The sequence below is a fragment of the Siphateles boraxobius genome, unplaced genomic scaffold (assembly GCF_051911475.1).
Source record: "Siphateles boraxobius isolate OS27281-9 unplaced genomic scaffold, OSU_SipBor_1 26, whole genome shotgun sequence".
Taxonomy (NCBI): domain Eukaryota; kingdom Metazoa; phylum Chordata; class Actinopteri; order Cypriniformes; family Leuciscidae; genus Siphateles; species Siphateles boraxobius.
In genome coordinates this window covers 5,445,307-5,471,484 of record NW_027508876.1, presented here as the reverse complement: position 1 = coordinate 5,471,484, position 26,178 = coordinate 5,445,307, and the positions used below count along the sequence as shown (strand labels likewise).

At 37.0% G+C, this 26,178-nt stretch overlaps 2 protein-coding genes across 6 annotated transcripts in view; one reads left to right on the top strand and one right to left on the bottom strand.

The window, feature by feature from the left end:
* LOC143751606 (protein-glutamine gamma-glutamyltransferase 5-like) overlaps positions 1-5,721 on the bottom strand; it is a 16,787-nt gene extending 11,066 nt beyond the window's left edge. The window contains exons 1-2 of one of the 2 annotated variants that reach the window (XM_077244198.1): positions 5,528-5,721; positions 2,655-2,834 (exon numbers count right to left, since the gene is read on the bottom strand). In XM_077244198.1, the coding sequence (XP_077100313.1) occupies positions 2,655-2,834; positions 5,528-5,534 (187 nt within the window). In that variant the 5' untranslated portion in view covers positions 5,535-5,721. The remainder of the gene's footprint in view (positions 1-2,654; positions 2,835-5,527) is intronic. The other variant, XM_077244199.1, reaches the window with a different exon arrangement.
* On the top strand, positions 5,678-26,178 carry anxa13 (annexin A13). Of its 4 annotated transcripts, none has more exons than XM_077244223.1 (15): positions 5,678-5,775; positions 8,075-8,174; positions 8,329-8,385; positions 13,021-13,163; positions 13,474-13,583; positions 15,248-15,323; positions 15,471-15,565; positions 15,667-15,834; positions 15,983-16,016; positions 17,746-17,825; positions 18,078-18,146; positions 20,557-20,658; positions 21,484-21,559; positions 22,695-22,807; positions 24,991-26,178. In XM_077244223.1, exons 5-15 carry the CDS (start codon positions 13,569-13,571, stop codon positions 25,108-25,110), a joined length of 948 nt encoding a protein of 315 aa, XP_077100338.1. In that variant the 5' UTR covers positions 5,678-5,775; positions 8,075-8,174; positions 8,329-8,385; positions 13,021-13,163; positions 13,474-13,568; the 3' UTR covers positions 25,111-26,178. The 4 variants fall into 4 exon arrangements, with proteins under 4 accessions (XP_077100338.1, XP_077100335.1, XP_077100336.1 ...); XM_077244220.1 differs by having other exon boundaries at positions 15,664-15,834; XM_077244221.1 differs by lacking the exon at positions 8,329-8,385 and having other exon boundaries at positions 5,719-5,775; positions 15,664-15,834.

Sequence of the window (26,178 nt, the reverse complement as noted above, 5' to 3'; positions counted from 1 at the left end):
TATAAGCTCTGAGCTGTTAAGCAATAGTGTATACGTGTGTAGAACCCATACGACAATCTGTCCTATTCTTTACAGTAGGGCTGTGAATCTTTGGGTAGGCAGCGAATCAATTCGATTCACGATTCATATGTTTTCGATTCGATTCACGATTTTTGCAAATTCAGAAAGATTCGATTCAATGCGATTCACATTAAAATTCGATGCGATTCGATTAATTCGATTCGATTCTACATTTATATGCATTCATTCATAGGATTATTTAAATGCTTCCCCCAATGGGTCTAAGTCAGGGTGTGAATTACACAGCGGCCTTCGGGGGGTCAGAGAGTGGGGACAAAAAACAAACAAAAAAACGACATTTTGTCGATTGTTAATGTTAGTTCATGTTAGTTTTTAATGAATCTATTATTATAAAAAAAATATTTCCAAAGCCAATAAATTAGCATTTGTAGAAATGTAAGCCAAGATTTAAAAAGTCTTTAAAAGTACTGTTAGTTCATCATGCTAACTATTTTGTAGGATAGTGTTAATGGATGCACAACCTTAAAGTGTTAAAGTTTGTACATTAAACATCCTTCCATTGTGAGACTAAAAAATACCATGAACTTTCCCAACTAAACCTTAACTAACTTTTCCTCATGGAATAGTAAGTATTCCTCATGGAATGCTCTTTGTTCTCTTTATACTGAACATTTTCCTTATGATTCTGAGAGAAAACGCGCGGGTGTCTACTTGTGCTATAGTAACGATTATGAATGCAACTTTAATTCGCATCTGATTGATGGATAAACTACGCGCTCTTATTTCAGTGTAATTAATAGTATAGTTATTTCAGCAGTTTCCTTCGTACATTCAGTTTAACGACATTAAGTTAAATTTCATTCATCATTCATTGGAAGCGTGTGCATTTTAGACACCTATTAGGCGTTTGCTCTTTCCATGTAATAAATGCGCACCCTTGAATAAGTGGGGTTTTACTTCAACTGGTCAGGACGGGTACCCATTTCCGTAAAACTTCAGTATCTTATCTTAGGGGCGGCAGTGGCTCAGTGGTTCATTTAGGTTGTCTACAAACCAGAAGGTTGGTGGTTCGATCCCCGGTTCCACCTGACCAAGTGTCAAGGTGTCCATGAGCAAGACACCTAACCCCAGCTGCTCCCGACGAGCTGGATGGCGCCTTGCATGGCTGACCCCGCCGTCGGTGTATGAGTGAGTGAGTGAATGGGTGAATGTGTTACAATATGTAAAGCGCTTTGGTTGCCATTGGCTCTGTGAAAGCGCTATATAAAATGCAGTCCAGTCCATTTAATATTTGATAAGAATGTTATCAAATAGAATGTTATCAAATGTTGCGATGTTTTCACGCAACGAACGCATTGTTTCATAGCAGTGCCCGCACAATGACATGGCAGCTTAATCAATGGCTTGAGCGGTTTGACTCAAGACTTGCTTTCTCGATAAAGAGCTGTCATCTGCTCATGTGAACATCAGTGGCTGTCCTGAGGAGAGCTCAAACATGGACTGTTCAAAAATCTGTAGATGAGAGCTATATGGGACCGAGCGCGAGCAAAATCCAGTGAAAGATGGTAAAGAGTGCAGCGAGAGTAGGCCTACCTGAAGGAGAGCTGTGAGGACGCCGCACAACGCCTCCATTAATTCGCGCATGTAGTCATTTAATGTTTAGGCCTATATATTTTAAAGCACTGAATCGCTCTAGAATCGCAAATTATTCGATTCTTAGCATTTTAAATCGAATATTGACCGAACTAAACGATTCACGATTTAAAATACATGTTTCAAGATCGATACATATGCATCGTCAGGATTTGTAATCGAGAAAACGAATGAATCGTTTCACCCCTACTTCACAGTTATCTAAAAAAAAAGTACAATGTAATATCAACATGGGTTAAAGGTGCTCTAAGCGATGTCGGGTGACAGCACTTCTTGTTGACGTTTAAACTATTGTCAAACAAAACGAAGGCTAGCTCCTCCCTCCTCCTCATCCACGCACTAACCCCCCAAACCCTTCTTATCGGTTATTGGCTGAAACAGTTTGTTATGTTTCGTGGTGCGGGTTAGCCCGGTTTGTTTTTGTTGTCGTTTGTGGAGCCTCGGGTGTCTGCAGAGACCGTGTTTTTTTACAGTGTGTTCAGGGGACAGGCAGCTAGCGGATAGTGAGGAGATGTTTGTTGTATCTGACAAAAAATGTTTTGGACTAAAAAACGCGTGACATCGCTTTGAGCACCTTTAAGGCTAGGTTTAGGGGTAGGTTCAGGGTTAGTACCTAGTTATCACACTTATTATAGTATGTACATGAGGAACAAGACTGTAAAATAAAGTGCTACCAATACCTTTTTTATTTGCATGTATTGGAATAAACCAATATATATATATATATATATATATATTTTTTTTTTTTTATCAATGACTTATAGTCAATAGAATCATTTTTTAAATGATTTCTATCATTTTTATCTAAAACATTGCATGCTACCAATACCTTGGTATATATATATCCCTTTCCTATTGCACATTCATGCTGATTCTAAGCTATTTGAATAACTGCATTTGGAAAATATGATTATTTACTGATGAATCATAATGCAGAGAGAGTGAGATGAGGCTGCAAACGCACAAACACACAAACATACCTAGAATGACCCGGAAGACCAGTTTTTCCTTCACTGGATCGAATGGCCGTCCATCAAAGTTGATGAGGATGGTGAAGGGCTGTCCTCTGCGCAGCACAAGAGTGCTGGAGCTCAGGCCATCGGTCTTGTGTCGGAGCTGGTTCTGGACCTGCTGCAGGTTGACATTTCGAAGCTTCAACTCTGTATAAAAATGAGCAAATGTTAAATTATTTGTGAGGCAGCTGAAGAATTTTTTATATAAAAATAGAAATTATTTAAAATAGCTAATTACTGAGCATAAAATGTTTATGCAGGTAATAGAATTCATATTTAATAAAAAAATACAATTAAATATTTTTATATAATTTAATTATTTTCAATCATATTTTTCAAATAAACAATTAAAGAATTATCTGAAATTGTACCATACAAATATTGAAGGATTTCAAATTAATAGCAATTATTCATTTATAAACAACGATTATAAAAATGTATATCTAAAAATGATAACAGCATTACAGTTTTTTACAGTCGCTAGGACACATTTCTCAATACTTAGGTCACTTTTTCAAAACTCTTCACACAGTGAGCACAACAGAAGTGTATATGTGGGCTAAACTGTGGATCATTTATCATTGCTTTGGCACAAAATGCATTCAATGACTACATCTTTCAAATTAAATTAATTGTTTTCTCACTTCGACACAACAACCACCAAAACTCTGTGTACTTACAGGCCAATTTGCACATGCTTACATACTGTTTTCAAAACTGTTAAACTTATGTTCAAAACAATAACATAATACAAAACTGAATATGACAGCAATTTGCTACATTTCTACAGTAATATTGTAATGAAATATATTTCGAATCTAAAAATGAAATGCTATAAAAACAATTGGACAATTGGACCAACCACAGCTGATTCCTATTGTATCTGTATCGGTGAATGGTGTGTACAAATTCTTGTATTTTGTAATTAGTCTATGCAAAAAAAAAACAACAAAAAAAAAGACATAAAATATATTGAAGCATACTGCATCATGTCTGATTCATTCCAGTAAAATATATTGCAGTGAATTCTAAACAGTAGAGAGGTGTGCTTGTTTTACAGAAGAAAACATTGTATAATGCTACCTGTTGTTAATGTTTTTTAGGTCATTGTTTTGTGGGTGACAAAGTGTGTTTGTTGTCTGTCAACCTTTGCTAGTGTGATGGAAGAATATGTTGATTTGAGACATGTATGAAGTGATATGGTAGTTTTAGTGCATTTTGAAAGTGAAATGAACTGCTGTGCCGAGCTGAAAGTTGGTTTGGAGAACTGTGTGAAGAGTTTTGAAAAAGTGACCTAAGTATTGAGAAATGTGTACGAGCGACTGTAAAAAACTGTAATCTGATCAAATTAAATGGCATGCATAGAAAATATTAAAGCAGTAAATTCTTTAACCCTCAATCAGTGCTCAAGTACGGTTTACGTTTTTGGTGTTTGGGTCAGATAGACCCCAAACTTTTACAGAGTGATCGATCGCATAAGGAAGTACTATATATCATTTTTAAATTTACTTCTTAACCATACGTTTATGTGTTTTTGTGGATATTTGGTAGTTTTTTACCTATTTTATACCTATCTGCAGGTTTGTGGAAGAACTTTAGGAATTATAGTTAAAGAAATAAAGTGCAATGACCACATCCAGTAGAGGTCCATTGGGACTCATTTCATTTTCACTTCATTTTTCTTGATGCTTCAACTTCTCACAACTTTAAGATATATATATTTTATGAACATATATCTAAACATTCTAAAATACATTTAAAATCTGTATTTTTGTCAAAGTTAGAATTTGTTGTTGTTGTTGTCTGATATTTTTGAATTGTCTGCTTTTGCAAATTAGTATAGCCTACATAAAATTGCAGAGACGATACAAGTCACCACTAAAAGACATGACTTTAATCACATACTATTTATTTCAGAAAATTATTTATCACAAATGATTTATTTTTTTACAACAAGAGATGAATTTTAAAAAGTAAATAATACCAATATAATACAAAACAACAGCACCAAGAAACTTTAATGAACAGAAGTGAAGGGTACACAGAGCAATAAATTGAACCTAGCTATGTTATTAAACAGAAGTACCCAGAGTGGTGCACAAACACTAGAGTGTGTGCTCTTGTATTACTCCATCATTTATCTATGGAACTTTTCAGATATATTCCAGTTTTGTTGATTTTATTTTCCAATTTCTATAAAAATGCTCTCTGTTGTGGTCACGCACACCTCTGTCTGTGTGTTTGTGTGTGTGTGTGTGTGTGTGTGTGTGTGTGTGTGTGTGTGTGTGTGTGTGTGTGTGTGTGTGTGTGTGTGTGTGTGTGTGTGTGTGTGCGTGTGCGTGTGCGTGTGTGTGTGTGTGTGTGTGTGTGTGTGTGTGTGTGTGTGTGTGTGTGTGTGTGATAGAATGTTCATTCCACTTTGTGTTTATGCTGTAGGACCAGACCGTAATTTAAATGTAGAAATTTTCAGATTTATACTGGATTTATTTGTTTGTTTGTTTTTGACAAACAAAATGAATTTTTTTTTTCATTTTCAATGTGGGGTCCTTAAACACCTTAAACGGTAAAACAAAATGTACACACCTTTAGAAAAACCAAATCAAGCCCTGATTTTGTATGCAGGTTTAGATAGATTATTTAGGAAAAGTCACAGAGTCTCATGCCCCCGAGATGAAGATAACACTTTTTAAAAATGAAGGACAAGTCCAGTGGAGTCAGCTGGACCCCAAACACTGATTTTAAAAATAAAACCATGAATAGTAAAATAACTGTTTAAGGTTTAAGAAAATGCCTTGCTAGAAAAACAGTACAAATTGAATAAATCAAAAATTGAAGCTTACCGTCCATGATACCGCTGTGTTGTGGTTTGCTGTTAGATTCAGGTTCTACGTTTATTGTGGTTTATATATGACATTCTTCCACCCCTCCCTGAGATGTCACACCTTACAATCAGAACCAACACCTAAAAAAATTGCGCAATCACTCATACCAGAGCGCTGTGCGTTTCAGCGGATGGATGCATGTGTGCAGTCACACAATGAGTAATGCAGACGCATTTAATCAGACACCTGCATTCTTTGGGACAAAGGTGAGATGAAATCTAAAAAATGCTGAGTTGTCGCATCTTATGGATGATAAAAAAATCACTTTATATTTGATTTTGCATTTGATTCTGTGAATTATGGTCTTCTTTTGCAAAAGCTTAAATTTATAGGTTTTTGTAATACAGTGCTTAAGTCTTTAACAATTTGACTGGAAGTGTGTGTAAATAATTATAATTATAATCCTCCAATAGTAAAGGCAGGTGTTCCTCAAGGATCTATTTTCGGACCAATTTTATTTTCTATTTTGTATAAATTAACTTGGTGTAGGATAAGAGCCAGCAAATGTACACTTTTATGTGTATACTATATGGCTCCATGCCACTGTCCGTACACATTATTGTAATTTATATAAAATGACACACTTCACTGTGCTTAAGGTGTAATTATTATATAATTTTCATTTTAAAAGCTTTAAAATTTAAATGCATAAAAGCAAATTTACACCTTTATGTGTATACTATATGGCTCCATGCCAGTGTCCATACACATCATTGTAATTTATAGAAAATGAAACACTTCACTCACTTTGCTTAAGCAGGAAAAGGGATATCATTTTACTTTTAAAAGCTTTACTGGGTAAGTTTGTCGGCATATTGTACTAGCATATACAATACCAGATCTACTGAAAAGAAAGTTTACTTAAGATGCCAATATTCCACACAGAGCTATATATAAGTGCAAATAAATAAATAAGAACAAAGAATTTATTGTTATTAAATAAATAACTTAAAAAAAGTGCATAATAAATCTGCATTCTAAGACTGAGACTGCGATCTACAGTCACGGAAAGGGCTTGAGATCACACACCCATACTGTGAATATGGTGCATATAAGCATCTATTATCATCTGTCAGATCTGCCATGCAGAGGGTGTGTTGCCTTCAGGCCCTGTCCCAAATGCCGCACCAAATCAATGAGCTACTCTGCCCATTTTCAAAGAACTTATAATGACACCCTCATTCGGCAAAAGGATTATGAAATACTCTATATGTTGCAACCCATTCTCACTCCCAAGGCATCAACAACTGAAGCATGGTCAAGCCCCCGAGGCGTCACATAGCAGACACCAAAGGCGCCCCTTGGCGTCACTCTATGACACATTAGGAATTCCATTGCTTTCAATGGGAAACCTGTGGCGGCAATAATAGACGTGAATTTTATCAGTAGGAAATAGCGCTGAAGAAGTCTCATTTCGAACACATTGCGATGTTTGGCATCAGGTCACTAGTGCCAGATAAGTAGTCTTACACGTGTTGGTATGTAGTAGTAAATACGCTGTCCAAATAATGTTTGTTATAACGTATTTTCTGTTTATCGATATTAATCAGATTAACATAGCTCTCTCATGTTCAGTCACTGCATTATATCTGTGATCTCCACGGAGGCTTTGCGTTTAATTGGTTTCTAATTCAAAACACATTACTAAACTAACATGATTAAACACTGTCTGTCACGTGACGTGCTATAGGCCTAGACCTTCAATCATTTAATATGATATCATATATCCATATATTCATACCATGCTCTTACCACTAACCTTAATTTTACTGTGATAGGTAACTTATAGTAAAAGGACAGTAACCACAACACTTACCATGCTTTTACCACAGTATTTGCAGTTTTAATGTGTCATTTGTTGTAAATGCACAGTAACCACAACACTTACCATGCCTTTACCTCAGTATTGATATTTTTAAAGTAATATTTGTTGTAAATGCATAGTAGCCACAACACTTACCATGCTTTTAATGCCTAATAATTTAAAATCCAAAAATTGTAAGGTAAATCTGTAATTTTTCCTTTAAAGGTGCATAGCGCAAGTGTCTGAGTTTTTGCAGAACTATGCCCCCCTCTGGCATCAAGCGAAACTGCAACCAGAGTGTGTTTTCTTTGTCTTACGTGGAGTTTGCGTTGGGGATTTGAATGGACTACAAGCCGGTCTCTTTGAATCCATCTTCTACTTTTGTCGCGCGAGTTGTCTTCGCTGATACGGAGAATTGCGGCGAATACACAAACCTGCCAGACATAGCCAGGTGAGCGTGAACGCGCATGACGTCACGCCCAGTCTCAAATTCCGACCCGAATCCCTCTTATTTATTTTACTGTACAGGATTATAGAGGCAATCACAGTGATCAGAGAAGGGCTCATTCAGCCCATCAGGCAATTGTTTATGCATGTTTGGGTTAGAAAAATGGGTATTTTTAACATGAACTGTTGCGCAATGCACCTTTAAATAATCCTATATATTATACATAATGATATTTTATTTTCTCTTTTTTAAGCTGAAAAGACCAAAAGGGCCTTTCGGACTCAGTCAGTTCATTATTGTTTGAGGAGAAGTAAACGGGAGACGAAAAGCTACAAAGGCAAATATTCACAATGGTATGTATGTGTTGGCTTTAACCCATAATCAAACATTTTATTAAGCATTTGTTGTTTCTTAGACCTTTACTTACAAAACCCATAGCCCAATCAGTACAAACATAGTCTCTAAATCTTAATAATTATATGTGTTTACTCGTACAAAATCCTGCAGCTTTTACTCCTACTGCTGTCATTGGCTACTGCCTCAATTCCTGTAGGGGAGAGCTGGGTAAGTTGTCACATGGGTAAGTTGTCACACTGTTCATAACTCCAACACTAGAGGCTCTATCTCAAAAATCAAATAGCCACTTTGTGTGGATTCTTCTTCTATCAACTTCCTGTTCAAATGTGGTCAAGATCACTCTAATCTGATGTTAGCACAATTTTCTTATTTTTCTGCTTAAAAAGTAAAAAAATTGCACTTTACATTTTATGCAATACAACTTTGTTAGGTATGAATGTTAAAAATAATAATTTGGCACAAAATAGAGGAGGCAGTAACGAGTCTTTTGATACTTTAGCTAAAGTGCTATGCAGACATGGGCAGTATTTCAATTAAATGTATTTTAAATACATATTTAATAGTGTATTTTGCAATTTGTATTTTGCAGGTGTGGAAAAATTAAAATGTATTTTGTAACAAAATATTTTGAGGGAGTGTATTTGGAGTATTTCAAATACTTAAATACTTCAGAAAAATCACCATAGTAAATGATTTTGCCATATTTTCGGTCTGATGTTGGCAATGGCAATGTCCAGGTTAGATGCACGAAAATCACGTGACACCCTGTAGACCGGGCTCCCTCCAAGAAGTGAATGAGTTTTGAACTCTTAAAAATGGCATTAAGGTAAAGTGTTTTGTGATAAATATACAGTCTACACACACACATTTTGCACACTGAACGGCATTATAGAGAAAATAATTGTGCCTTATGAGACCAATGCACTGTGTTGTCATTCATAAAAGGACATCATAGGCTCTACCTATTATGAAACAGCGCGTCTGTCGTAACTCCACTGAAATCTCCATGCTAAGCAAGTAAAGCGTTCACAATATAATGTTCACCATCTGCAGTTTTTACACGTTTTTAAACGTATTACATGAGAAATATTGATATTGATTTTGTATTAAATAATCATCAATCCTATTGTTTTTCAGTAATTGCGCACGCAGCGCGATTCTACTATGGAAAAGGCACACGGGGTCAGGGCAGTTAGAGTCTCGTGTGTAAAACAAACCCCCACATATTATGATTAATCTGATTAATCATATATATTATGATTAAAATGGAATTTTGATTTTGTGACGAAAATTCTCGGTCTGTTATTTTTACACAAAAATCGCTGCAAAAGATGCTTTCCAACAGGTTTTATCATATTTTTTGTCCAACTCCATTGACTTGTGTTCTGTGAGGTCGGTATTACTCCGCTGACGGAAATGAGAATGGGATTGTTTGTATTATTTCTGTAGTTATGCAGTCGCGGTATCGTAGGCTACGTTATCCAAACATTGGCAAAGGTGCATTATCGCCACCAACTGGGCTGGAGTGTCTATTATTCAAGCTCTGAACGGAAGAATGTCCGGTTGTGAGGCGTTTGGAAAAATAGGTCCACAGTTTTACAACGAATGGTAAAACACCTGTTGGAAAGCATCTTTTTCAAGCGATTTTTGTGTGAGCATATCAGTGAACACCCAAGACCACTCGGTGAGTTTCACCCTCGTCAGAGGGAGCTATTTCAGGCCCTGTAGAGGTTTAGTGAAATGGCCATACTTTTTTATTTTGCTTCTTCGCCATTTTGAATTTACACATTTCTCATATTTGTGTTATTGCTACTACTATTTGTGTTATTGACCTTCCAGTAATAAAAAAAGACAAGATTATTGTGGGAGGTTGTATTTTCAAAATACTAATTATTTGTATTTTATTTAAACACATTTTTCACATCAGTATTTTGTATTTTATTTTGTTACATTTTATGAGCCAGTATTTGTATTTTGTAACAAAACTGTTTTTGATGTATTTGTGCACACCTCTGGTGCTATGTTGAGCTAACCTTGAGATTTAGCCAACATTAACACACATGTCAGTTTGGGGCAAGTGGTCTCACTGACTTTGTCGCATGTGACAACTTGCCCCAGTACAAATAAACGCATAGAACATGCTCAAAAAACATTGTGATATTGTATGCTAATTTATTTGTAATTGCAATAAGGGTTTTGAAGGAAAGAAAGGAAGGAAGGAAGAAAGATGGTTCGAAATTATCAACGAAAGACAGAACACCAGTACACCACCTGACATAATGTTAAAGGCCAGGCCCCAGAACCAACTCTGCTCTGCCAGGCTCTAGCACCAACACTGCTCTGCCAGGCTCTTGCACCAACACTGCTCTGCCAGGCTCTAGCACCAACACTGCTCTGCCAGGCTCTAGCACCAACACTGCTCTGCCAGGCTCTTGCACCAACACTGCTCTGCCAGGCTCTAGCACCAACACTGCTCTGCCAGGCTCTTGCACCAACACTGCTCTGCCAGGCTCTAGCACCAACTCTGCTCTGCCAGGCTCTTGCACCAACACTGCTCTGCCAGGCTCTTGCACCAACACTGCTCTGCCAGGCTCTTGCACCAACACTGCTCTGCCAGGCTCTAGCACCAACACTGCTCTGCCAGGCTCTTGCACCAACACTGCTCTGCCAGGCTCTAGGACCAACTCTGCTCTGCCAGGCTCTTGCACCAACACTACTCTGCCAGGCTCTAGCACCAACACTGCTCTGCCAGGCTCTAGCACCAACACTGCTCTGACAGGCTCTAGCACCAACACTGCTCTGCCAGGCTCTTGCACAGGCTCTAGCACCAACACTGCTCTGCCAGGCTCTAGCACCAACACTGCTCTGCCAGGCTCTAGCACGAACACTGCTCTGCCAGGCTCTTGCACCAACACTGCTCTGCCAGGCTCTAGCACCAACTCTGATCTGCCAGGCTCTTGCACCAATACTGCTCTGCCAGGCTCTAGCACCAACTCTGCTCTGCCAGGCTCTAGCACCAACTCTGCTCTGCCAGGCTCTTGCACCAACACTGCTCTGCCAGGCTCTAGCACCAACTCTGCTCTGCCAGGCTCTTGCACCAACACTGCTCTGCCAGGCTCTAGCACCAACTCTGCTCTGCCAGGCTCTTGCACCAATACTGCTCTGCCAGGCTCTAGCACCAACTCTGCTCTGCCAGGCTCTAGCACCAACTCTGCTCTGCCAGGCTCTAGCACCAACACTGCTCTGGCAGGCTCTAGCACCAACTCTGCTCTGCCAGGCTCTAGCACCAACACTGCTCTGCCAGGCTCTAGCACCAACACTGCTCTGCCAGGCTCTAGCACCAACACTGCTCTGCCAGGCTCTTGCACCAACACTGCTCTGCCAGGCTCTAGCACCAACTCTTCTCTGCCAGGCTCTTGCACCAGCACTGCTCTGCCAGGCTCTAGCACCAACTCTGCTCTGCCAGGCTCTAGCACCAACTCTGCTCTGCCAGGCTCTTGCACCAACACTGCTCTGCCAGGCTCTAGCACCAACTCTGCTCTGCCAGGCTCTTGCACCAATACTGCTCTGCCAGGCTCTAGCGCCAACTCTGCTCTGCCAGGCTCTAGCACCAACCCTGCTCTGCCAGGCTCTAGCACCAACCCTGCTCTGCCAGTGTTGGCTCTAGCACCAACTCTGCTCTGCCAGGCTCTTGCACCAACACTGCTCTGCCAGGCTCTAGCACCAACACTGCTCTGCCAGGCTCTTGCACCAACACTGCTCTGCCAGTGTTGGCTCTAGCACCAACTCTGCTCTGCCAGGCTCTTGCACCAATACTGCTCTGCCAGGCTCTAGCACCAACACTGCTCTGCCAGGCTCTAGCACCAACTCTGCTCTGCCAGGCTCTCGCACCAACTCTGCTCTTCCAGGCTCTAGCACCAACCCTGCTCTGCCAGTGTTGGCTCTAGCACCAACTCTGCTCTGCCAGGCTCTAGCACCAATGGAAACTTTAATGGAAATGTGCATTGTTTGGATTTAAATAATTGTTTTTCCAGATTCTCCAGGCACAATAGTTTATATTTCCAGTTTTGGTTCGAAATAAATTAAAATCATAAATAAAAAATATTCGCAATTAAGTAGTTGTGTTCCTATTTTTAGATAATCTAGTCTGACAACTTAACCTCCGATGGGGAAAATTGTCTCAAGTGCACACTTTCTATTCTACAGCCTACAACTATATAATGAGATAAGATATGAAGATGTTATGACTACAACATATGTGCCCAAGACTTCCTTCTTTCATTTGGTATGACATTTATACCATTGTGATGTATGGTGCTCAGTAAATGTTAGACAGTGTGAAAAGTGTGACAACATACCCCGCTCTCCCTACATATTATCACGATATTTGCAAATCAGTTGCGCCCCTTCTTGGAAAGTAGTCAGATGCCCCACACACTGTCAGAAAGTTTATATTAATTGCATTGTATTTAAAATTATTACAAATTGGACCCTGTCTGTTCATGTTCCAATGATACATGATGTCTCTCCACACCTCATGACCTAATCTGACTTGTCACACGACATCCGATATGCGATTATTTTGTCGTAATCAGATCAGCTACACTGCTGATAACTGTCCCGTTTGCATGCAAATCGTGTTATTTTTAAACAAATTCATATGATTATTGCTTGCTATTAAAGACATACTTTTAATCATGCCCACATATCAGTAAACTTATTACATAAATGCATTTAACATTTAATTATGCAACACTCTATACAGAAATAAATCCTACAGTTATATATAAACTTTCTACTTGGATGTAATGTAATAAAAGTACCTTCATTTCTGTCTTGCAGGATTACTTAGTCCTTTTTTTTTTATCTCTACAACATCAAACTCAACAGCTCTTTTAAGACCCAACCCTCACAAGAGCTACAGTAGCCTAGGCTAGGCCTACTAGTGAGTCTCAGCGAATCTTGCCGTGATCAGCCTTTCCCAGGTGAAGTTTCTACAATATTTCAATCAGTATTTACTCATCAAATGCTCTCTCCTGAATCATATGGTAAAATAACTTATTAATAACTGTCTTAATTTAATATGATATGTTTTCTATAACTGCCTGGGGGAAAACAACGTCAGAATTGGGAGATTTAAATGCATACTTAGAGTCAGAAATAATAATTATAATGTATGCAGAGGTCAAGTATAATAATGTATAGATGATAGTAATGGTTTTCAAAATGCAGATGCCAGACCCGTTTATGCTGCCTCTCACGAGCACGTTTGAAATCCATCCTGTTTATTCCCAGCGTGCTGACGTCACTTACCGAAAGTCTCGCGCGTGTGGCCTGCAGTTCGGACAGCGGTCAGATCATCTGATCATCAAACACCAAAAACTCTCACCATGGGAAACTGTCAAGTGAGTATTTAAATTTTTTCCTGCTAATGCACACCTTACACACGCTACAGAGAGAGAGAGAGAGAGAGAGAGAGAGAGAGAGAGAGAGAGAGAGAGAGAGAGAGTAGCAGCATCATGCGCAGAGTTTGGAATGGGACTGGTCGCATAATCGATAGCAGCTAAATCTGTTTTAAAGAGAAGGAAAGAAAAATGAATACAGCGACAAAAGAATAAAGACAGTTAAAATATCTGATCTGGGCTGCGATGCCACGTAGCCTACGCGATGCTTTTGGGAAACAGCCCTTATCGTGTAAACTGTAATTATAACTGTTATCCACTATTGTTTTTACTGTTAACGTTAAATGTTGAAAAACTATTTTTCTACTTTTTTAATATGTATTACGGTGATGTAGATTATACGGTTATATGATATCGTAAAGGGAAGGACCGTATTAGAATCCCGTTATGAATGAGTCAGAGGAAATGCTTTGGGAGGAGACTGAACTCTGTGCGGGGCCTCGGTCTAGGGTTGCAGTGTGTTTCCTCTGAGTCTGAGCATTCCTGAGCCGGCCTTTTGTTCATATGGGGGAGACTGAGGGGAATAGTAGCTCAATAACCTCTACACACACACACACACACACACACACACACACACACACACACACACACACACACACACACACACGTCTTGTTCACTATCTTTGTGGGTACTCTCCATAGACATAATGATTTTTATTCTGTACGAACTGATCTATAGGCTACTCTTACACTAAATAACTGCATTTTTACATTTTCAAAACACTTCATTTAGTATGATTTTTTTATAAAAACTAAATAAAATGTCTCCAAAAGGTCAAAATTTACTGGTATTACTTTCCTTGTCATAACATAACATAACATAACATACACACACACACACACACACACACACTCACATTCCCACTCACGGATAAAACATTCTCTGTCAAGTCAAATTATCTTTATTTATATAGCGCTTTTTACAATACAGATTGTTTCAAAGCAGCTTTACGGTGATAATAGGAAAATAATGCAACAAAGTTTGTTTCTGGTGTACAGCAGATCTAGAAGAAAATAGCGTCATAGTCCAGCTTAAGTAAGTTCAGTGGTGGTTCATTTCTGTTGTAAACTGCTTTTTTCATAGTTTCCTAGCTTTATTTACATTGTTTTATCATTGTTTGGAAAAGAAAAATAAAGTAAATTTTACGTATTGGTTTTAGCTCTGTACTGATTACTCTGATTGTTATTTGTTTTTTGTTTGTTTTTTTACAATTTATTTACATCTAATTTATCTCTAGATTGATGGTTAGTCAGTACTAAGCGCTACCATAATTTTATAATATTTTTATTTTATAATGACAGTTTTTTTGAGATCACTGCAACAGTAATACATATATATTATAATCTTTCGAATCTTTGAAATATAGTTTCAACAGTCTGACTTCTTATATTAAATGTATCAATTTTTAATGGTATTACATATAAATGTCCTGAACCAATAATAATGACTGCCAGTGTCATAGCAAGCAAATTCACTGAATGCTAATGTTAAAACATGAATTAAGTGACCTAATTCATGTGACCTCCTAATACATATTGCAATTAACTGTGAACAGGATCAAACATAATGAACATTGAAAATGATTCTCTTTGGTTTTATTCAACAGCCAACAGTTTTTCCTTATGAAGACTTCGACGTAGTTGCCGATATAAAGGCCATCCGCAAAGCCTGCAAAGGTTTAGGTGAGATGTTTATGCCAGTCTTATATTTTATTCAGCATTCAGTTTGTCTATCAAATGCTATTACATTTTGACATGCAGTTATAGTTAGTCTTCTATTTTCATAACTGGTGGATACATTTGAATGACATTGTCTATAAAATTTTCAAGGAACTGATGAGAAAGCCATCATAGACATCCTAGCCAATCGATGTGCAGCTCAGAGAATGGAGATCAAACAAGCATACTTTGAGAAATATGATGACGTGAGTATTCTGAAAACACTTTCATGTCATAGAAATAGTTTTTAAAAATCGTTTAAGAATAAAGAGAATGCATTTAAAGGTTAATGTTTTCTATGAAGGAGTTGGTGGATGTTTTGAAGAGTGAGTTGACTGGTAACTTTGAGAATGCCATCCTCGCCATGTTGGATCCTCCTCACGTGTTTGCTGTTAAAGAGCTCAGGAAGGCCATGAAGGGCGCTGGCACCAACGAGGACGTCCTGGTGGAGATTCTGTGCACTGCTACCAATGCTGTATGTCAGTTTGTTTTGAATTGAAAGCCTCTGCAAGTTCCTGTGTTTGTCACTGTTATCAAAGCAGGGGCAAATGTTTGTCTATTACTAATATGTTTACAGTTAAATAGATTTAGAAATTGAAATGAGTCATTTTGTTTCCTAACAGGACATTGCCACTTACCAAGAGACCTACACCTACGGTAAGAACGAATCAACCAATATGCTTTACACTGTATAAAAAGGAGTTGTTGAGAAAACTTATTAGGGCCCCTATTATGCCTATTCGAATATTATCTTTCATTAGAGGTCGACCCATAGTGGATTTAACCGATACTGATAACTAAGTTGGGTCGGACTTGCCGATAACTGAATAATCAACCGATAGTTTTACAAACTTAACAAATAAATAAATAGAATATATTCAAATGAGAAGTTCTACAGAACAAAATTCTACAGAAAATAATTTAAACATTAAAATATTACAGGTCAAATGTGTGTTTCTTTAGTTATAACATAGTTTAATTTCATAGGTAACACTTTGCAAGTCCCGTTTGTTGACAAGGACGTACAGTACTAGCTAGCTTACATGGACTATATGCGTTATGCAATATACATGTATTAATATTTAAGGAATACAATTGTACCTTGATCATTCATGTTAGTTCATTTTGCATTAACTAAGGTTAACAGATCAAATAAAAATGAAAACTTAATTTAAAAATCTATTAGTAAATATTAGGAGTGTAACAATATATCGTGTCACAATATATCGTATTACAAAAAATTTTCGGGGATAGTGACGATATGCATTGTGTATAATTCACCCAAAATGAACATTTATGTGTGAGGAAAAAATTCAAGCTCACAGAGTTTTAGTGTCAGTACTACATTAAACTACTTTATATAATGTTGAATATAATGTTTAATAATGCAATGGGGGAATATTTGTGGTTCCTGATAATGCCAAATAATTATGCCATAATGCCAACATTATTTTAAATATATCTAGTCAGTGACAGAGTGCAAGCATGTTCGTCTAAAATAAATCTGTATTTTCAGCTTCAGAATCATGAATATTTTTATTGTAGCGTCTCTATTGTCCTGTGCATTGGGTTATTAGCTCCAAGTCCAATCCTATTCATTTACACACTTAATGTTACACCAGATTTAGCATTTTAATCAACAGTAAATGTTTTGTTAACATTTTACCATATGTCTTGGAGTATCGCAATAATATCGTATCGTAGGTTCAATATCGTGATATGTATCGAATCGTGACATGAGGGTTTACTACACCCCAAGTAAATGTTGAAATGAACAAACTAACAATGAACAATACTTCTAAAGCATTTATTAACCTTAGTTAATGTTATAAATGGAATGTTATTGTAAATTTTAACCACTTAAGGTATTTCTAATATTAGCGTCCTCATCCTCGACGGCAAACATAGTGTCACATCCTCTTTGAAAGCCAGATTTCAAACTCTGCTGAAATCAAAATTCATTTTATTTTGCCTATAAAAGCACCATATTGCTTATATTTTATTATTTTAACCACAAAGTCCACTACAGTCTGACATTGGAACGTCATTGCATCAAATTGACCAGAATTGAGTAGCTGATTATAATCTACCTAATCTATTATGTATTCATTTTTTTTTAAATATAGTTCTTAAGCCTGTGAATGTAAAACTGGTATAAATTGTCCCATAATTACAGTTTTGTCATCATATTTATGAGATTTTAGATTCATGATGTTTCAAATAATTTAGTAAAGAATCAAAAGACAATACAACGGGTGAAAAAAATCCAACAGACTTGTTGAGACTGTGAGGTGGGAAAAATATTTTTTCTATTACATGTATAGTCTATTATAGTTTTTCTATTGTTTTATCAAATGAAAAAACAACTGTGTGTTGTTGTGTACAGTGCATGACAGGGATTTGGAGGCAGACATTGAAGGAGACACCAGTGGGGATGTTAGGCGACTACTAACATTTCTTCTCCAGGTAAATCCTCTTCATTCTGAATCAAAATGGTTGCTTTCTTACAAAATGACTACACTGCAGTCCTGGGCGACACGAACAGCTCACTGTCTGTCAGCCTGTGTTTAGTACCCCTCCCCTTTCCTCATGTCCCTATAAGAGCGCTGGAGCTTGGCAGTGGTTCAGATCCCCTTTCATTAGATAAGTGGAGGCAGGATTCAATGACGTGACTCAGATTGGATTTCACTCTCTCAGTCAATACTTTCACTCTTGTAGGGCAATCGAGACGAGAGCTACGAGGTGGATGAAGCACTGGCGGAGCAAGACGCCGTCTCACTGTTTGAAGTAGGGGACATCCAACACAATCTCACTTTATAGTAGGCTTGGGCGGTATCCAAATTTTTGATACCGTCAAACCTCCTCCCTATTTTACCGGGGTATACGGTATTACCGTGACGAATTTAAAATTATGACATAAGGCTCAGACAGCGTCACCAAACTGTTGGCTTGTGCGTACACCGTTCAGAAACTGAATACCAGATCGGGCAAAAAAAAAAAATCAAGGCCAACCCGTGCACTGATCCCGGCTGACGGCATTAAATGTAATTATGAGCCGGAGCCCTATTTAGACTCGACTATTTGAGGGGGTGGTAGATATAAATACTATTTATAAATGAGCAAAAATGGGACACTTAATAATATTTAATTATTTTAATTATGACAATTAAAGTATTCATTTTATTAATTAATTTAAATTAAATTAACAAGCAAGAAGTGCATTTGTAAATCCGGTGACACGCGTCCATTGATTTTTATTAATACAACTTTTCTGTCAGTGCTGCAAAGATTAAGCTGACGATCGCAATCACCTAGTGAACGCGCATATATAGAGAGAAATGCAGATCATGGATTACATAATCAGAAGGTATAGGCTAGCCTTTTTTTCTTTTCGTTTTGAATTGTTTCGTTTAAAGAAATTGACGATTGATATCTCCGTAGTGAACGCGCCTATAGAGAGAAATGCACATCATGGATTAATCAGAGAGTATGCTGCCTATATTTCCTTTCCTTTTGAATTGTTTCGTTTAAAGAAATTGACGAATCGCCATCTCCATAGTGAACGATAGAGAGAAATGCACATCATGGATTAAATAATCAGCGAGTGGCCTATTTCTTTTCGTTTTGAATTGTTTCGTTTAATGAAATTTCAAGCTTTATTTAGATATCTGTCATGTCTGTGAGACATACACTGAGTTTCGGTTAATTTATGATGAGATTTCAATGCAAGTGACCGAAACATAATTAAGTGGTCAATGTCTGACTCCCGATGCATCCCATCTTACTCGTGCTGTTCAGTTTTCATTATAAACGTAAAAAAAATAACATAATATTTTAACAAATATAAACTAATGTGCTTATTTAATGAACTCGGGGCAAAATGCACCCTCGCAGCGGTGAGTGGGTGGTTGTTTCGGAGATGCGACATTAGGTTAGAGGTGTTTCCATCTCTCGCGGTCACCTTTTTTATTGCAACATTTACAAATTGCCTCGTCAGTATTTACCGCCTCTCCCTTCTCTCTCTCTCTATTTCTCCTCCACACTGTCACTTGATGTCAACTACATAAGCATTTTTAGGCATTGAATAAATTATATTTATATATTATATATAAGTGCCGGTAATAACGGTATTGAAACTGATACCGTTGCTATTTTAAGACCCTGCGGTATACGATATTACCGTAATACCGCCCAACCCTACTTTATAGATATTCATATGTGAAGCCTGGTTCTAGCACACATCTGGAAACACAATATAAAATGCGTCGACAGCATCTAAAACATGATTTAAAAAAAATAATGTTTTTAACTTATGTATGACTTTAGAGACAGATAAGGGTTACAAATCATTTTGATGTTTATATAATATTGCATTCGTAGGGTGATTTTGAATGGATTTACGGATCACTAAAATGCTGATTTACTGCTCTGATTATTATTTCTGATTATTATCAATGTTGAAAAGAGTTCTGCTGCTTAATATTTTTTTTTCTGAATATTTTAATTTCTTTTTTTTTCAGGATTCTTTGATGATTTAAAATAGAAATCTTTTGTAACCTTATGAATGTCTTTGCTGCCAGTTTTGATGAATTTAATGCATCCTTGCTGAATAAAATTATTGAACAGTAGTGTATAGTATTTATCCGTATTTACATTAATATGTTTAACTGCATGTCATTTATGAAATGTATTTAATTGGACACATTCGGTTAAATGCTGTTCTTTGTGTCTAAAAGGCTTATTGTGGTTTAGATGCAGTTAATAATTTGATATTTTGCTTCATTGTTTATCTCAGGGATTTCCAAAAATCTTTGACACCCGAACACCTTAGACCTAAAATATTGACTTGACGTACATCCTGAGATTTTCAGTTAATATTTCAGTCACTTAATACATTTATATGTTCACAGTTCTCTGTTGTCAGTTAATGGACATAAGACATGCAAACAAATAAACAAATCATATATTAATAAAATACATATATATTGTATTTTATTATGATTTAGTGCAGTTTCCTCCAATTTGGGAAAGCTTGGTCTATCTAAACATACAAATAGGCATGTGTGCTACAATATACAAATACATGTTAATATGAATGACACCCTGGGATAATTTATGACAACATAATGATATTAATATTTAGTCCCATGTCCACTCTTATTCCAGTTTATTAATATATGTTTTAATGATCTGTAAGGCTGGAGAGGGCGGCTTTGGCACAGACGAGTCAACTTTCAGCTTCATTCTGGCCACCAGGAACTACTTACAACTGCAGGCCACATTCAAAGCCTATGAAGCCGTGAGTTTTTATTCTTTTCTTTGAGCTTAAAGGGATAGTTCACCCTAAAATGAAAATCATGTCATTTACCCACCCTGGTGTTGCTTTAATGCAGTTTGTCCTTCTTACTTTTTTCGGACCACAAGAGTATCAGATACAAAAGTATCATAGAATGATCCCTTGCAACACGTGTAGTATATTCCAAGTGTTTTGGGGGAATATAATAGGGTTTAGTAAAAATCAAACCAAAATGTAATGTCTTATTTAACGAAAATCCTGACCTTGGCTGTTGGTCTTCTGTGTTGCGGAAGTGCGCCCTCTTCAGACTCTATTTGTGCCGCAGTAAATATGACTCCCCCAGAAAAAAGCATACAAATTGCGAGAAATCCAGATTATTAAAATCACGACATAAAGTACAATCCATGTACTTTCTAATTCACATCTGTCAACTGTCATTCTGACTATCATCGGACAACCAGAGTTCAGATCTGGAGATATTCAACCAAGTGAAGAAAGTACACGGATACTTTTTTGGGATTTCTAGTACACTTGGAATATACGACATGTGTCGCGTGGGATCAGTCTGTGATACTTTTGCATCTTTTTAAAATCTTGATGCTGGTGCTATTCACTGCCATTATGTGGACGAGCATGAGCAGGACATTTTTTTAAATTGTGTTATGAAAAAGAAAGAAGGGCATACAGCATTAGAACAACACCAGGGTGAGTAAATTATGACTTCATTTTCATTTAAGGGGGGGACTTTCTTAAAGTAGTAATTTAGTACATTAAGTTTTCTTAACTCTGGACTCATTTTAGTATTTTGTATTTCATGTTCTCCAACAGATCTCTGGAACTGAGATTTTGGATGCAATTGATAAGGAAACCTCTGGAACTCTGAAGGACTGCTACATCACGCTTGGTTTGTATTGTAAACACTGGCCTTGTTCAAACAGGCAGCAACCATTTAGTTTTTTTGTAGTATGAACTGCAAAGAAATCACATGACATCTGACTTGAAATGAAAAATTGTGAAATCCAATGTCCAGTAGTGTCTACAGCTTGTAGTGTTTCTAAATTCACCCAATTGACTGAGGCTTAAAGTCACCATGAAATCAAAATTGACAGTTATTGTTTTTTTTGTTTTTTTAATGAAATGTTGCAGTATTTATTACAGATGATTTATCAGTGCACATCATTATTTTTCAAGTGCCCTTGTAAAATAACTCCCCCTCCCTCTTGCAACAACTTCTCTTCTCTTTTGATGACGTGATTTTCGGGTGCGAGGGCGGGACAACCTGTCACTCACATGAGATCACAACAATAGCAAACTACAACAATCCAATTTATTCCTAATTGACAAAATCAAAAAAAAAATCTTATTTGAGTAGCTGTTTCACTCGGATATATTGTAACTTGTGTTTCATGCTGGCCCTGATATACTTAAAAAGCAAAATGGAAGAACAAACTGGTGTGACGTCATTTAGAACAAAATCAGGTCAAAACGAAGTTTGTCAAAGCGAGTTTTCTAGAAAAGTTTGCTCTGGTTGGTAAATATCTTCAAACTACCGTTGGTCCGTGGCGATGATGTAATGGGTAGGTGTGGCTATGAGACTCCGCCTTCTTTGAGGTGCAAATCTTCACCGGTACATTTCTTCTGTACAATCTGTCGAGGTCAGAGGTCAGATATCCGCGAGTGAAAAGATGAACACACTGGAGAGCTGCTTTATAGTAGAAATTGGAAGTTGTAGTTCTAATTGAAAGAGAAACTGAAACTGTGTTTTCATGTTAAATACTGTAAAGGAGCTTGCTTTTGAACAATCTATTGTATAACGTGCTACATAAATAAATCTGACATGACTTTACTGGAGTGCTAAATTGCAGAGCTGGTGCAAACATCTACATCGCTATGATCAGATGCTTTTCTCTTCTTTTTTCATCTCCGTTTGTGAACAAAGCCAAGCTGCTATGTTAAAATATTACAATACTAGAGTTTCCAGCTTTGATTATTTGTAGAGCAATTCTTCACTTGTTTAACACTTTCTGTCTAACCCATAGTGAGGGTTGCTAAAAACCCCCAGCTATTCTTTGCCCGGAGGCTGAACGCCGCTATGAAAGGTGCCGGAACTGATGAAGACACTCTCATCCGCATCATTGTGTGTCGCTCAGAGGTATAATACCATTCCTCATTTTGTATGCTTTAAGTAGTGTTAAGGCCCATTCACACCAAGAAAGATAACTATATAAATACATTAGCGACGCGTCCATACCAACGCACGGTATTTTTCTGTTTATTCTAAGCACATGCGTCAGTTTTGTCGTCTGTCACATTAAATGCTCAAGGCACGATGAATTCTGATTCGCTGTCATTGTTTTTACCATTCATCAGCTGGAAAAAAATTTATTCTGAAAGTGATATCAATTATATTGTTTCTGTGCCATTATTGTTAAAGTTGTGTTGTGGACTCTGCTATTCTGTTATATTTAGAATGATTTTTAGAACTATATCTCTGTTATCCTTAAAGTTATCGTTGTTGGTGTTGAACGGGCCTTCTATCAGTATTACTAGTCATTTTGAGTGTTGTGTACTGCACACTTCACAGCATTTATTAAATTCTGAAATTTTTAGAAAGTAGCATATAAAACAGCGTGCGGTAAATATTTCAAACAGTGGTACGCATTTTAAATCCAGTATTTTTAATTTTGTTCCTAACTTTGGAATATTAACAGTCATGAATGATATTACACTACCATTCAAAAATGTGGGATCTGTAGGATTTTTTAATGTTTTTTTTAAAGAAGGCAGTGTCGTATGCTCAGCAAAAGCTGCATTTATTTGATCAAAAATACTGGAAAAAAAAATTGTGAAATATTATTTCAATTTAAAATAACTGTTTTCTATTTTAATCTGTTTAAAAATGTGATTTATTCCTGTGATGCATTCCTGAAAAAAAAAAAATCAGCATCATTACTCCAGTCTTCTAATTCCTTCAGAAATCATTTTAATATAATGCTTTGCTGTGGAACATTATTGGCCCTATTTTAACGATCTAAGCTCACGGCGCAAATGCACTTAGGGCGTGTCTGAATCCACTTTTCCTAGTTTAACGACGGGAAAAATGTCCGGCGCACCCGCCGTATGGTCCTTAAGGGTTGTCCCTATTCTCTTAATGAGTAATGGGTGTGTTTTGTGCGTAACCAATCAGGGCAAACTAACATGACTGGTTTTCTGTCTTAAAGTCTACAAACACATTTTTATTGTGCTAAATTTAAAGGGACAAAACCTTCAAATACAATATATTTAATATTAATATTTTACTACACTGTGCAAATATATATGCCTGTATAACTTATGAATATACATGGTCCTTAAGGGTTGTCCCTATTCTCTTAATGAGTAATGGGTGTGTTTTGTGCGTAACGTGCAATAAACCAATCAGAGTCTCTTCTCCCATTCCCTTTAAAAGCCAGTTGCGCTCGCGCCATGGTGGATTCGCTATTTACATGGCGGAATTTGTAAGCAGAAAAACCGAACTCTTCTCCAGACAGGAAACGGATCTGCTCATGCTCGAGGTTAAAGTGCGCAAACAGAGCATCTACGGGACATGCCGGATTCCACCATATCTTTATGCACACAGTATTCATCTTTTACATTGTAATCCTTTTATTTTTATTATTTGCCATGTTTGTGTGCTGCTGCGAGTCCATGGGTGTGTAATAAGCAGAGTGTACGTGCGTTGTGGACCCGCTTATAGGTGCACATTACTAACGCGCCCTTTAAATAACAAAAAATAAATACTGCGCCACTGACTTTAGACCAGGTTTCAGTTGGTCAATGGCGCAGTCTATTTCAGTTACCTCAAAATAGCAACGCGCCAACAATCCGCCTGAACACACCTCGTTTTCAGACCAGCATGCCCATGGGCGCACTAATGGGTGTAAATGCATCTGCTATTTAAACAACGTGGCGCAGGACGTGAAATTGATAACTGCGTCAGGCTGAAACTAGCAAAAAACACTTGTGTCGCGCCTGGCGCCGCATTGTGCCTGATATATTATAGTGCCCATGGTCCTTACTGCCACTTTTGATCAATATAATGCATCCTTGCTGAATAAAAGTAATAATTTCTTTCAAAGAAAACAAAATTTTGAATGGTATTGTATTACAGATATTTCATGCATCCGTTTGCATACCGTGCATAGTATATAGAAAACGTTATAATTAGTATAATATGCTATTCTGATCATACATTGATATTTAGCTTGAAGTACATTGTACTGTAATTACTCAGAGATTAGATTATTAGACCGTCTTATAAAACAACCTGTAATGGACATTCTTCTGCTTGAGTAGATTGACCTGGAGACCATTAAAGACATGTACCTGGAGAAATATGATGTGTCTCTGAAAGAGGCCATCAGCTCGGAGTGCGGTGGAGATTTCAAGCGTCTCCTGCTGGCCATCCTTCACTGAGAGACGCACATTCAGACCCAGTGCGCAACATGGACCAAGAAAGCTTTCATTATAGTACCAATCAGGGCAAACTAACATGACTGGTTTTCTGTCTTATAGTCTACAAACACATTTTTTATTGTGCTAAATTTAAAGGGACAAAACCTTCAAATACAATATATTTAATATTAATATTTTACTACACTGTGCAAATATATATGCCTGTATAACTTATGAATATACATAACACCACTCAAAAGTCTCATGAACAGATGTCCTCATAAACTGAGACATGAATTTGTGTCCAGTTTCTGTGACATTCCTTGTTCCTGAAACTAAATTGGCCAGTTGGATTGAAGTGAAGGTTTCAAGGATTAGACGATAACTTTGTTAGCCTACATTATGATAATTATGAGTTGAGAAGTAAAGAACATAAATGATGCAAGACCAGCAATTTTATTTACTGTCAAATAGCAGATGTCAGATAATTTTCATGCCAGTATTTTGCCATTCAAAAACCTCACTGTTTTACTGACCATTTCAAAATGTGCATGGCAATGTGAATTGTGATTATGTGTGTATGACTTCATGAAGCATGCAGAGAAACACTGCAATTACAATGTAAAATTTTTGGTCTGCATAATAATGTATGAGACTTCAATGCTAAATTGTCAACCTGTGGTAAAATATCTGCATTATTGAAGTGACTGTTTTATTCATCTGATCAGTAATGTAACTAACATAAGACTAAAGTATTATATAATGTTATTTAGATGGAATATTTTAATATAACTTACATTATATTTTAATATATCTTTAGCACAAGAATAAAGGCAGTGTTGTGCTTTCCCCCACCAACCCCTGACCTATTCCAGAACATATACTCTTTATTTTATTTTTTATCAGATTAAGATTAACATTCACTATATAGGCCCATGTGTTATTCAGTAAATGTAGAGCTTAATGTTTGAGACATGATAATTAAATTAAATTTGAATAAACCACATGAGATGTATCTTGGACTATCTTCTGTATTAACAATTGTATTTCATTCTATAAAACAACTGAATAAAAAAGCAGTTCAAAGCA

What these genes read in the sequence shown, in the direction of transcription:
- anxa13 (XM_077244220.1), top strand. An exon ending in ACTTTGAGAAATATGATGAC is followed by an intron (nt 15,566 to 15,663) that starts GTGAGTATTCTG and finishes TTTTCTATGAAG; the next exon opens with GAGTTGGTGGATGTTTTGAA. An exon ending in ACGCCGTCTCACTGTTTGAA is followed by an intron (nt 18,147 to 20,556) that starts GTAGGGGACATC and finishes ATGATCTGTAAG; the next exon opens with GCTGGAGAGGGCGGCTTTGG.